General features: G+C 35.9%; 1 protein-coding gene across 6 annotated transcripts in view; it reads left to right on the top strand.

Annotated features, from left to right (window-relative positions):
- The window catches only part of KRIT1 (KRIT1 ankyrin repeat containing), a 38,133-nt gene that overhangs the window by 5,861 nt on the left and 20,088 nt on the right, over positions 1-12,184 (top strand). For 5 of the 6 annotated variants that reach the window (XM_060157027.1, XM_060157022.1, XM_060157026.1 and 2 more), the window contains 6 exons: positions 489-648; positions 3,977-4,069; positions 5,233-5,362; positions 6,361-6,604; positions 6,815-6,930; positions 7,160-7,303. In XM_060157027.1, the coding sequence (XP_060013010.1) occupies positions 489-648; positions 3,977-4,069; positions 5,233-5,362; positions 6,361-6,604; positions 6,815-6,930; positions 7,160-7,303 (887 nt within the window). Of the gene's footprint in view, positions 1-488; positions 649-3,976; positions 4,070-5,232; positions 5,363-6,360; positions 6,605-6,814; positions 6,931-7,159; positions 7,304-12,184 lie in introns of those variants that run through there. The other variant, XM_060157029.1, reaches the window with a different exon arrangement.

Here is a 12,184-nt window from a genome sequence, read left to right as displayed (position 1 = left end):
TTGAATACCTATATTAGTAAACATGATTGAGGCTCCTGCCAAAAAAAACCCAAAGCAGAATTGTTATCTTTTCTATGCAGCAGATTTCAAGCATCATAAAATGCTTCTAATCTAATCTAACTTGAACTAACTTCTCTAGTATTTTGCTTTAATTGCTTTTTTAAGGTTAGTTTTCTGAAACCTATTAAGGGATACTGCAGGGGTTCTGAGGAGACTACTGCTTCAGCAGTGCTCTGACTTACTGGTTCTCAGTCTTGGCTACACTGTTAAATCACTGGGGAACTTTAACATTTCCAGTACCAGGACCCCACTCCCCTGACGTTCTGATTTAATAGGTCTGAGATGAAGCTGTGCATTGATACTGTTTTGAAAGAGTCTAGGTTATTCTTATATGCAGCTAGGGTTAAGAAAGACTGCTGGCTTATTATATTCTAGGGCAAGTAAATTTAATTTTAAACACTCTCTTAATATTATTTTTCTCATCTAAGATTTTGTTGCATGAAGTTCCCATTGAAGGACAGAAAAAAAAGAGAAAGAAGGTTTTGTTGGAAACTAAACTTCAGGGCAACAGTGAAATAACACAAGGCATATTGGATTATGTAGTAGAAACCACCAAACCAATTTCTCCTGCAAACCAGGGTATCAGAGGTAAGAAACTTTTCTTTTTAACACAGTTGGCTTTAAATGCTTGTGGAGAAAGACATTTTAAAAAGTAGATTAAAATCAGTTTCTTTTTATGTTCCTTTTCATTTGAAAAACTTGAAAAAGACTCAGAAATTTCTAGGGTTTTTTTTTAAGGTGCAGCCAAGCCCCCTTCAAAAAGCAACTTAACAATTTTTTTAAGTTAAAAAATATTTTTGAAATGTTTAGATAATTTTAAGTAAAAAAAAAATTGAAAATATTTAAATTGTGTTAATGATTTGTTCAAGAGAGAGAGGAAGCCAACAGGTGGCTTAAAAATTAAAAGAAAGCACAAAATTACTTTTGTTAGAAGTATATTTCCCTAGATAAGTATCTGTGAACTACTATGTTTGTTTCTCTACTCCAGGACAAGAGAAAACTATAAACCTCTCTCCATAACTAAGTAACAGTTAAGATTTTGTGTATTAGAGCAAGTCCTATAAATTACCAGTCAGCAGAGGTTTTCTTCCCATTTGGTCACAAGAAGATCATTTTCAATGAGCCAAAATAAATTGTAGAAGTATTCACCCTGAAAGGTTCAGGCCTCATTAAAAATATTAGATAATCTATAGCCTATGAAACTGATTAAACATTAATGATAAATTTTATCAGGCTGTGGCCTCACAAGAAGCATATAGCAGAAGTTACAGAAATTATATACTCTGTCCAGGATTCAGGCATTATAATTAAAAAGGTAAAGCTAATTTCAGTCAAACAGCAGTTGAAAACAGTTGTTGATAGTGAGGTAAAGCATACCTCTCTGTGCCTAGTTTTCAGTTTTTTAAAGCTTATTTAGTGTTTTTTTCTATTTGTTCATCTTTATAGAGATTAGTTGTCTAATTCATCTCTCACTAAAGAGACTATTTTTGTTGCAGAGATAAGGCTGAATCCTGTAATTTGATTTGTTGGTTATTTGGGATAGTTGTTCTCTAGAGATAGCTGAACTAAGCCTGTTTCATAACTTCTGGAGGTACCATTCACCATATTTATCTCCCCAACTGGTAACCTCCTCAATAGGGCCTGCAGGGTTTTTGTGGCTTGGGGCTCTAAGCATTGTAACTCAAGATTATAAGAAGTTCCTGCATAAATTTACAGATCTTTGATACACATTCTGAGTACTACAGAGAGAATCCCCTTTCCCTAATTATCAGATTGACTTTTTAAATAAAATGATCTAGAAATTGATCTTAGCTAAAAAGGGGGACTATCCCTGTGGGTGATCAAGGCAAGTGAAAGGCTCTTCTTTTGGATGCCACAAATTTGTCAGCCTTTTCTACCTCAGTCTTGGACTTCTCTGATAAATTTTCATCCAGATTTGTTTTACTATCACTAAATTGTTATAGTTATCAGGATCTATTCTGAGATCAAATTACTGAGACAAAGTCTGAGCCCAAATCACATATTTGAGCTGAGATAGACAAGTCATAATTTGCTATGAATTAGCCGAACTCTACCACTTGGTTCATTTACCAAGCAGGGGGATATAAGTGATATCAGTGTTAACAAAAATATCCCCCGGCCCAGAGGGCTGGGTAGTTTTTCTTAGGAGAAGTTACAAGTGGATAGGCACCCTGAAACATGTCTAGCACAATTATATCTTATATACTTAGACAGTAGAATGTACTAATACATTTTCAGGCAGCTTTTAATAAGAGAAATGAAAGTAAAGAAGTTTTACTTAACTAAATAGACAGTTATATCAATGAACCATGCCATACCTGACTATCCTATTCAATTGAGGTTTTCTAAAAGTGTGAAATATTTTTATAGAGTAATATGATTTCTTATATAAGCATCACATGAAAATTACCAATGACTTTATAATAGCAGTAGTTGTGCCTTTTTGTGCAGTGCTATATATAGTTTATAAAACACTACCACAATTACTTATTAATGAAATTCTTAAATTGGTCCTGTGAGTTAGTATATAGTCATTTTTACATCTGTAAAATGGAAATGCAAACATAGGTTGTCACCTACAAAAATCATATTCCCATTAGTGGAGGAGTTAGGACTAGAACTTCATTTCCCAACTTGTAATCAGTGCTTTTCTTTCCCCGCATGACAGATCTCACAGTTGCATGTATAATTTGCAAAGTAGGCAATTAAACAATGGATCAGAACTGGATTTAGGGAAGCTGCAAGGCAGGAAAGATTAAGTGGGACAAGACCTCAAGCCAGACAAAAGAAATATTGCCTCTCAAATTTATTAGAATGTATCTAACACTTATATTTTGTACAAGTGTCTATTTTGTAAAAAATTGTTTGGGGGCTATAATAATAATGTGCCATAATAATCACAAATATTGACTCCAGCATTTTGTGAATGAATGAAGCTGCTTGAGCTCATATTATCTACCTGTCCGCAGAAGGCATCCAGCCAGGCATTCCTACCTGGGTCAAGAACAAGGTTCTATTTCTTGAGATGGGGAGATTGGAAGGGTTGATAAAAATTATGACAAAGATATCCAGAATATGAAAGGTTTTAGAGTGAAAGACTTGTACGTTGTTATTTATAGCCCCCTTGCTGCCAAATCAGGAACAACAGACTAAGTATAAGAATGGTGGTTACGGGCTTCCCTGGTGGCGCAGTGGTCGGGAGTCCGCCTGCGGATGCAGGGGACACGGGTTCGTGCCCCAGTCCAGGAAGATCCCACATGCCGCAGAGCGGCTGGGCCCGTGAGCCATGGCCGCTGAGCCTGCGCGTCCGGAGCCTGTGCTCCGCAACGGGAGAGGCCACAACAGTGAGAGGCCGCGAACCGCAAAAAAAAAAAAAAGAGAATGGTGGTTACAATTCAGAACAACAGTTTATAGCCCAATCAGATTTTAATAAAAACTGAAATTGAGAGTGGAGGTTGAATATTAAATGAAGAGCTGCTAAACTTTAAGACTTTGCAGTTTATGTACACTACGCTTCTTGGCCAGCTTAGACTTTAGTGAAACTCTTACCATCTACATCCCAACTGAATGAAGTATATGCCTGTTCACCTTGCAGGATGTGTTGCTGTTCAGCTGCTCTATCAGTCCTTAGCAGGATGGTTTTCCTTGCTACGTATAGGAAGCTTCTCTTTTAGTGAGTCAGAACAGGGGATCTATTGGTTGATTGTCCAGAGAATGATTTACATTATTATCAGAATTACCAGTTTTTATTAGTGCCCATAATAAAATTGACTTTTTATATTTCAGTTCCTCTTAATACTGCCTTTAAAATATTTTTTTCTAATTCTCAAGGTAATATATAAGATTTTAAAAGGCCCATTATTTTTATCTTTACTGACTTAAAAAAAATGATTAGGAAAACGAGTGGTACTAATGAAGAAATTTCCTCTGGATGGGGAGAAGATGGGCAGAGAAGCGGCATTATTTATTGTTCCATCAGTTGTCAAAGGTAAAGTCTAAGTTTCACCTTATGAATCTTTGTATACCTTAGGTGCTAAGCTAAAGTCTGTTGAGGAACTTAGGAATTTGGATTCATAGTTACTATTGTAATACTATTATAGAATACATGTTTTTAAGATAATGGAAGATGGAGAAATTTGTTACTTAAAAAGATTGTTTGATTTCAAAGTAATATTCAGGCTTCCAGACTGATCAGTAATATTTTTGTTTCTGTTTTTAAAAGTAGAACAAAGAAGTGAGGAAGGAAGCCATAATCGAAACAAAAAGTTTTTAGCTTATAATGAGGGATTTTTCAGACTGTGCTATATAGGTAGAATAGAAATAAAAATTTATGTATTTTGGAAAATTAACAGATTATGATCAGAACCTATCTTATATTTGGGAAAAGAAAGTGTCAGTAATAGTTCTAAAATACTCTTCCCAACAGTAGTGGTAATATTTAAAGAACTTAGATCTAATATGAAAATTTAATTTGAGCTTTGACAAGGAATTTATCCTATTATGCTGGAATAATAGAAAAAATATTGAGGTTCAGTGCAGACCATGCAGCCCACTAATTTTGTGTTCTGGGCAAATCACCTCTTTAAGCCTCACCTCTTTAGTTGTAAGATAGATACCTGCTCCTACTTGGTTCATCGTGCTGGAAGAATTCAGTGAGGTATTAGATGTAAAAATCACTTTGGAACCTGTAGAGTACTGGCCTCATGTAAGGCCGTAATAATACTAATGATATATTAATGACCCACTGTGGACATCTCATCAGACTGCTGCTACACAGTACTTACACGTATTTTATTAGCCAGCTCTATCATTACAGAATTTTTTTTTTCCCCAGCCATACTTAGGTTAAACAGATCAGTATGTTAAGTGGTGCTGGAAACCTTATTATTAATCAGAATTTTACAACATTGTTGAGGAAGAGAAAGGGAAAACAATTTCTGTAGTCCTCCAGGATTCTAAATCCTGCATTCACCCAAATGGATAAGGTCACAGAGCTGGCCAGCAATTGAATCCAAGTCTACTAATTTAAAATCTAGAACAATTTATGTTATACTTAACAATTTTTTTTAACATACTGTGTACTTTTAAATAAAAATCATGCAGTCGTAAACCTTTTATATGATGGCATAATTCTTCATTTTTCTTTTTCAGATAATACTAAATATACGTATACTCCAGGATGCCCAATTTTTTACTGCTTACAAGATATTATGCGAGTCTGTAGTGAATCCAGCACTCACTTTGCTGCACTTACAGCAAGAATGTTAATAGCCTTGGATAAGTAAGAACTGCCATTAAAAATATTTTTTAATAAATCAAATACATGTTCATATTAGATATTAGCTCTGAGAGATAGAAATTCTTTTGGAAGAAAATAATAAAATTAATAATATATATATTAAGAAATGGTAAGTTTTTGAAGTATAATATAAAAATTTTAAACCCCAAAGACAAGATTGTCCTGATTTGCTTGCAACATGTTAAGTTTATTCTTAGAAAATGACAAAGATTGCCCTGGCCTAAGAATTAAGATTCCTTTGTTATAAAACTAGATTTAGTATTGATTTACCCTTATCAGTGAACAAGTCGTTTCACCTGTCATGCCTTTTGTCTTTCTGTAACAGCAGGTCTAATGTCACCTACATCTCAGTGGTTTAAATTTTTAAAGGGCTTCGTGTTTTTTGAAAAGGATTTTAATTATTATTTGTTACATGCATTAAAAAAATAGTTTGCTATGTCCAATAACAGAACTTTTATTTACAGTAAATGAAGTACTTAACACTAATTAAAATTATAAAAATCCCGGGACTTCCCTGGTGGCACAGTGGTTAAGAATCCTCCTGCCAATGCAGGGGACACGGGTGTGAGCCCTGGTCCGGGAAGATTCCACAAGCTGCAAAGCAACTAAGCCCGTGCACCACAACTACTGAGCCTGAGCTCTAGAGCCCGCGAGCCACAACTACTGAGCCCATGTGCCACAACTGCTGAAGCCCATGCACCTAGAGCCTGTGCTCTGTAACAAGAGAAGCCACTGCAGTGAGAAGCCTGTGCACATCACTGAAGAGTAGCCCCCACTCGCGCAACTAGAGAAAGCCTGCGCGCAGCAACGAAGACCCAGCAGAGCTAAAAATAAATAAATAAATTTATTTTTAAAAAAAATTATAAAAATCTGAATGTAGTATTAGAAAGAATCACACATCAGAGTTGGATAGTAGTTTAGTTTTTTCATCTTCACTTTTTAACAAATACATCTACTACCTCTTCTTTTTATTTTGCCAGGTGGTTAGATGAACGTCATGCACAATCTCACTTTATTCCGGCTTTATTCCGACCTTCTCCTCTTGAGCGGATAAAAACTAATGTTATAAACCCTGCATATGCTACTGAATCAGGTCAGACAGAAAACTCACTACATATGGGCTATAGTGCACTAGAAATAAAGAGTAAAATGTTAGCCCTAGAGAAAGCAGATACCTGTATTTACAACCCTTTGTTTGGATCAGATCTTCAATATACAAACCGGGTAAGAGTTGAATGAATTTTGGCTTTGATTTCAAAAGACATGTCATTTCAAATGTAATTTTTTTTCCTGAGATAAATGCATCTATTACTAATTGTAAACATTAAGATGACATCCGTACTTAGCTCTATTTTTATACATCAAAGTCAGGTGTCTAAAGCTCAGTATCTAAAGCTGTTTTTGTTTTTGTTTTGTTTTGTTTTCCCTTTCTAGGTAGATAAAGTGGTAATAAATCCATACTTTGGTCTAGGAGCTCCAGACTACTCAAAAATCCAAATTCCCAAACAGGAAAAATGGCAGAGAAGCATGAGCAGTGTCACAGAAGACAAGTATTGTTCTGGTTTTCCTTCACATTGCTTTTTAAACACCTAATTCTAATGTTAAAATACTGTTTAAAATGATATATGCAATTAGTATGCAATGTAATCATTACCTAAATGATTTAGTTTACAGCTGCTCAGTGAAACATAGCTTTCATAGATATGTCACATTTGTTTCAAAACAATATGAATTTCAACAGTGCCTGTTTTTTTTTTCTTCTTTTCTTTTAATGATTAGGGAACGACAGTGGGTAGATGATTTTCCTCTCCATCGAAGTGCCTGTGAAGGAGATTCGGAATTATTAAGCCGACTTCTCAATGAAAGATTTTCAGTCAACCAATTAGATAGTGACCACTGGGCACCCATTCATTATGCATGCTGGTAAATAGATTATTCTTTTGTTTTTAGAAAGAATGAATCCTTAGTTTATAAATGTTAGTGCTTCTTTTCAAAGCTGTTCTCATTCCAGCCACTTTTTCCTATACCATGTTTGCCTTATGAGCTTTCTCTGTAGTAATCTTTGATTACTGTGTATGTGCCACACCGTTCAGATTTACAAGGTCTGCCCCACAGGAAAAGTATCATTAATGTTTTCAGGCATCCTGAGGTCATGCAGTAGGATAGCTAATGACTAGCAAGTGCCATTGCACAGCACACAGTCCCTTATTCACCCTTGCAATTTCTATTGTTTCATACTGGAGTTGTGTTATGTTTGTTTATCCTTATTATATTTTATTTTATTATTGTTATTATTTATTTTTTATTTTTGGCTGTGTTGGGTCTTCGTTGCTGCGTGCAGGCTTTTCTCTGGTTGCAGTGAGTGGGGTCTACTCTTAGATGCAGTGCACAGGCTTCTCATTGCAGTGGCTTCTCTTGTTGCAGAGCACGGGCTCTAGGCACGTGGGCTTCAGTAGTTGTGGCATATGGGCTCATTAGTTGTGGCTTGCAGGCTCTAGAGCTCAGGCTCAGTAGTTGTGGCACATGGGCTTAGTTTCTCCGTGGCATGTGGGATCTTTCCAGATCAGGGCTTAAACCTGTGTCCCCTGCATTGGCAGGCGGATTCTTAACCACTGTGCCACCAGGGAAGCCCTATCCTTATAAAATTTACATGTGTTAGCTACCTATGATTTGACCTTGCATCATGTTAGAAAAGTATTCTTTTAGTTCTTTGGAAAGCTGTGGTATCAGGAAACACCAAAAGTTTTCATTAGAATTAAAGCCTTCCTTTTTTTTTTTTTTTTTTTTATGAGAGGGATTAGCTCACAGGATTGGAGTTAGCTCTTTCCACTAGTTGCCCAGTGTAGTTCTTGCTCTGGTACTCTTCTCACATAATAATAACTCTTCCCCTCAGCCTGGGTTACGTTCTTAAATTTATGTTCGTAGCAGTAGTTAACTATTTGCTGTAGCCTGTCCTCTAGAAAGGATGTAATTAAGTTATTTACTATTATTTCTTATGGGAAAGTTGCCTTTGACTTACTGTTTAAAGTGAACTTCTTTGACTAGTTTAAGAAGTGCCTGCACTATTTACGGCCTGTTAAAGTCCACAACTTTTTAGCTGCATGACGTTGAGCAAGTGACTTTACTTCAGAGGTCCCCAACCCCCAGGCTGTGGACCGGTACTTGTCCGCGGCCTGTTAGGCCCCGGGCCACACAGCAAGAGGTGAGCTGCAGGCGAGCAAGCGAAGCTTCATCTGCCGCTCCCTGTCACTCGCGTTACCTACTGCCTGAACCATCCCCCATCTATGGAAAAATTGTCTCCCATGAAACCAGTCCCTGGTGCTGCTTTACTTTACCTCTCTGCATCTTAGTTTATTATCTATATGTAAAATATATTAATTAGATCATTTTCAACTCAAACTCTTTTTATTTCACTGTGATCAAACAGCTTATTGATCAATATTTCTGATCTAGTAGCTAAATATAGTTGCTTTTAATATATATCTTTTCTCCATTAAAAATATGCTGTTTCCTTAAAAATATGCTCCTTTATTAAATAAATATGCTCTTAATTTTTTTTCTGTTTCCTTAAAAATATAATCTTTTATTCTATAAATGTATTCTTAATTGTTTTACCATTACAGGGAATTTTTATACTCAGATTTGGAAAAAGTTACCCTAAATCTTCTTACACTGAACTTACAGTTGTTTCTTCAGATTACTGGTAGATACTGGTAGCAGCAGCAGTACCAGAAGAAATCACATGCTTTTTGTTGAGCTAAACAGAAAGAGGTAGAGAATATAGTTCAAACTCCAAAAAAGTACACTGTGGAATTGAAAAAGACAGAGGCAGTAAATTTTAGCTTAGGAATCCCAAATTTATATTTGCCTATATTGTTGCCCTTTTTGCGGCAGGGCCTTTTTTTCTTCTCTATTAAAAGAATGGTAATATTTTCAATTGCCTATTACATAAAAACAGAAGTATGGTATAGTATTTAATGTGCTTTGGAATGTACCTATGTTTCAGACCCAACTGAAACTTTTAGTTCCTAAAAGTATGGCCTTTAGCAAATTACTTAATGTCTCTAAGGATCTGTTTCTTTATCTAAAAGATGAGCTTAATTTTAGTGCCTCTCTTCAGATTAGAGGAGAAAATGCAAATAAATGCTTTGAAGGGTACCTGGCATTAATAAGCACTCAAAAAATGTTGTCTGTTATTAAAGTGTTATAAAAATTTAAAGATTTTGATGTCTGAATCTAAAATTCATTACCTGTTGTATTTTTATTTGTAAAGTCGTATTACTGCAATACACCAAGGGAGAGTTTTATCCTTCGATAAAACTAATTTCTGTTAGCTGGAAATAATAACCAAGTTTAATACACCACTGGTAGTATAGGTCACCTTGCAATACTTTTTATTTTTTTTATTTTTGGCTGCATTGGGTCTTCGTTGCTGTGCGCGGGCTTTCTCTAGTTGTGGTGAGCGAGGGCTACTCTTCATTGTGGTGTGCAGGCTTCTCATTGCGGTGGCTTCTTTTGTTGTGGAGCACGGGCTCTAGGCGCACGGACTTCAGTAGTTGTAGCGTGTGAGCTCAGTAGTTTTGGCTCGTGGGCTCTAGAGTGCAGGCTCAGTAGTTGTGGCTCATGGGCTCAGTTGCTCCACAGCATGTGGGATCCTCCCGGACCAGGGCTCGAACCCGTGTCCCCTGCATTGGCAGGTGGATTCCTAACCACTGCGCCACCAGGAAAGTCCTGCAATACTTTTAATAAGATAGATAATTTGATTCATTTGAATTTGAATGAAGACTGATTTAACTGTTTAGTAAAGAACATAAATTACCTTATCTTGGAAATGTACTCTTATTCACTAACTGGTACGAGGATTGAGAAGGGGAATACTGGGCTATCTCATCAAGAGACTGGGATTTGGGGCCTATCTTTATAAGCTTAGACAAGATGTTTTACCCATCTTTCTCTGTTTTCTCATCTTTAAAATGAGGGGTTTTATTAGATCAGTGGTTCTCAAACTTTTGTGTTAGGGTTCCTTGTCATTCTTCAAAATTACAGGATCCCAATTAGCGTTGGTTTATGTGAAGTATATCTAGTGTTACTATATTAGAAGTTTAAACTGAAAAATATTTTAAGCATTTCTTAATTCATTTTAAAATAACAGTAAATATATATTAACATAAATAACAAAGTTTTATGAAATATGCCCTTATTTTCCAAAAACAAAAAAATTAATGAGAAAAGTAGCATTATTTTACATTTTTGCATCTTTTTACTGACTAGCCTTGTAGAAGACAGTTGGATTCTCACATCTGATTCTGCCTTTAATTTGCTGCAATTTTCATGTCAGGTAGCTTCTAGAAAACTCCATCGTACACTTATGAGAAAATGATAATGAAAAGGGCAGATAACATCTTAGTATTATTATGAAAATATGTTTGACCAAGAGGACACCCTGAAAAGATTTCAGAGATCAAAGAGTTTCCTGGATCACTCTTTGAGGACCACTTAATTAAATCACTCCTAGGATTACTCCAACTTCAAAAATTCTCATATTGATGACATGTGCCTAAAAATTTTCTTTACTAGAATCACCATTTTCCAAAACTATTTAAGTTGGCTTTCTCCCCTTATGGGTAACTTGTCAGCCACTCAGTAAAAGTCTCACTGACATCTCATATTTTCTCACCTCTCTCAAATCAGTATCTTCTCTCTCTGATAGTACCTTCAGGCTTCATATCATTGCTAAAGAGTATTTTAGAACTATGATGATTTGGCTCCCTACAAATTATTCCATCTGATTTCATTTGGGCCTTCACTGTAGCCAGTTGTGTGTTGTCTTTGTCTCATTCATCTTGGCAGCCTTTTGGTCCCCTATAAACTATTCTAAATCTTTCTACTCTTAAGCACTTAAACTTCCACTACCTTTTTTCTCTACTCTCATCAGATAGTTTTACCCCCTATTTTCAAAGACAGTTGAGGCCATCAGAAATGTCCTTCTTCTCCACCCCAATCATCAGTTTTTTTGTTCCCATCTCTCTCCTGTATCATAGAGTTTGCATGAAAAATCCTTCTTGTTCCCCATTAAATTCACTTCTTACTTTTCTGCACTTTCTTTCCTCTTGTCTTCAAACATACATGGTTCCTCTCCCTCCTTGAAAAAGAACCTTAATTTGAACCTGCTGCCTCTTCTGGCCACTATCCTGTTTATTCCCTTCCTTTCATAGCCAGACTTCAATGGTAAGGGGGCCACACACACTGCTTTCTCTTTTTCACTCTTCATGAACCTTATTAACCTTTTCTGAGTTTTTAATCTCTTTCCCTGCTCTGCTGCATTAAATGCTGTTGACCACCCCTTTGTTCAAGGAACAAATTGCAGTTGAAAGGACAGCTATAATGGAGCTATAGTAAAGGTCAGTACAAATGCAAGATATAACTGATACCATTATTATTATTATTGAAATACTGGTCTCCATTCTGTGACCCAAGCATGTGTTTATAGTATGGAAACAGCTATACCACGATTCAGAAAACTGGATTCTAACTGGCTGGTAACCATGAGACCTTGGGCAAGTTACTTAACTGGTACAAGCTTCATTTTTTTCATCTGTGCACTAGAAATATCTCTGCCTGCATCATAATTTGCTGTGAAGATTATATTAAGTAATTATATAAGGAAGTACCTTGAAAACTTTAAAGAATCATACAAAATATGTTTATATTAATTATTTTTATTATTCTTGAATTGCTCCCCTAGTATCTTTTCCTATCCTGAAAGTGTTTTTCAAGATGCATTTCATTGTTCTAAAATGTTCA

This window comes from Lagenorhynchus albirostris, chromosome 8 (genome assembly GCF_949774975.1).
Source record: "Lagenorhynchus albirostris chromosome 8, mLagAlb1.1, whole genome shotgun sequence".
Lineage (NCBI taxonomy): Eukaryota > Metazoa > Chordata > Mammalia > Artiodactyla > Delphinidae > Lagenorhynchus > Lagenorhynchus albirostris.
This window is presented reverse-complemented; position numbering and strand designations above follow the sequence as displayed.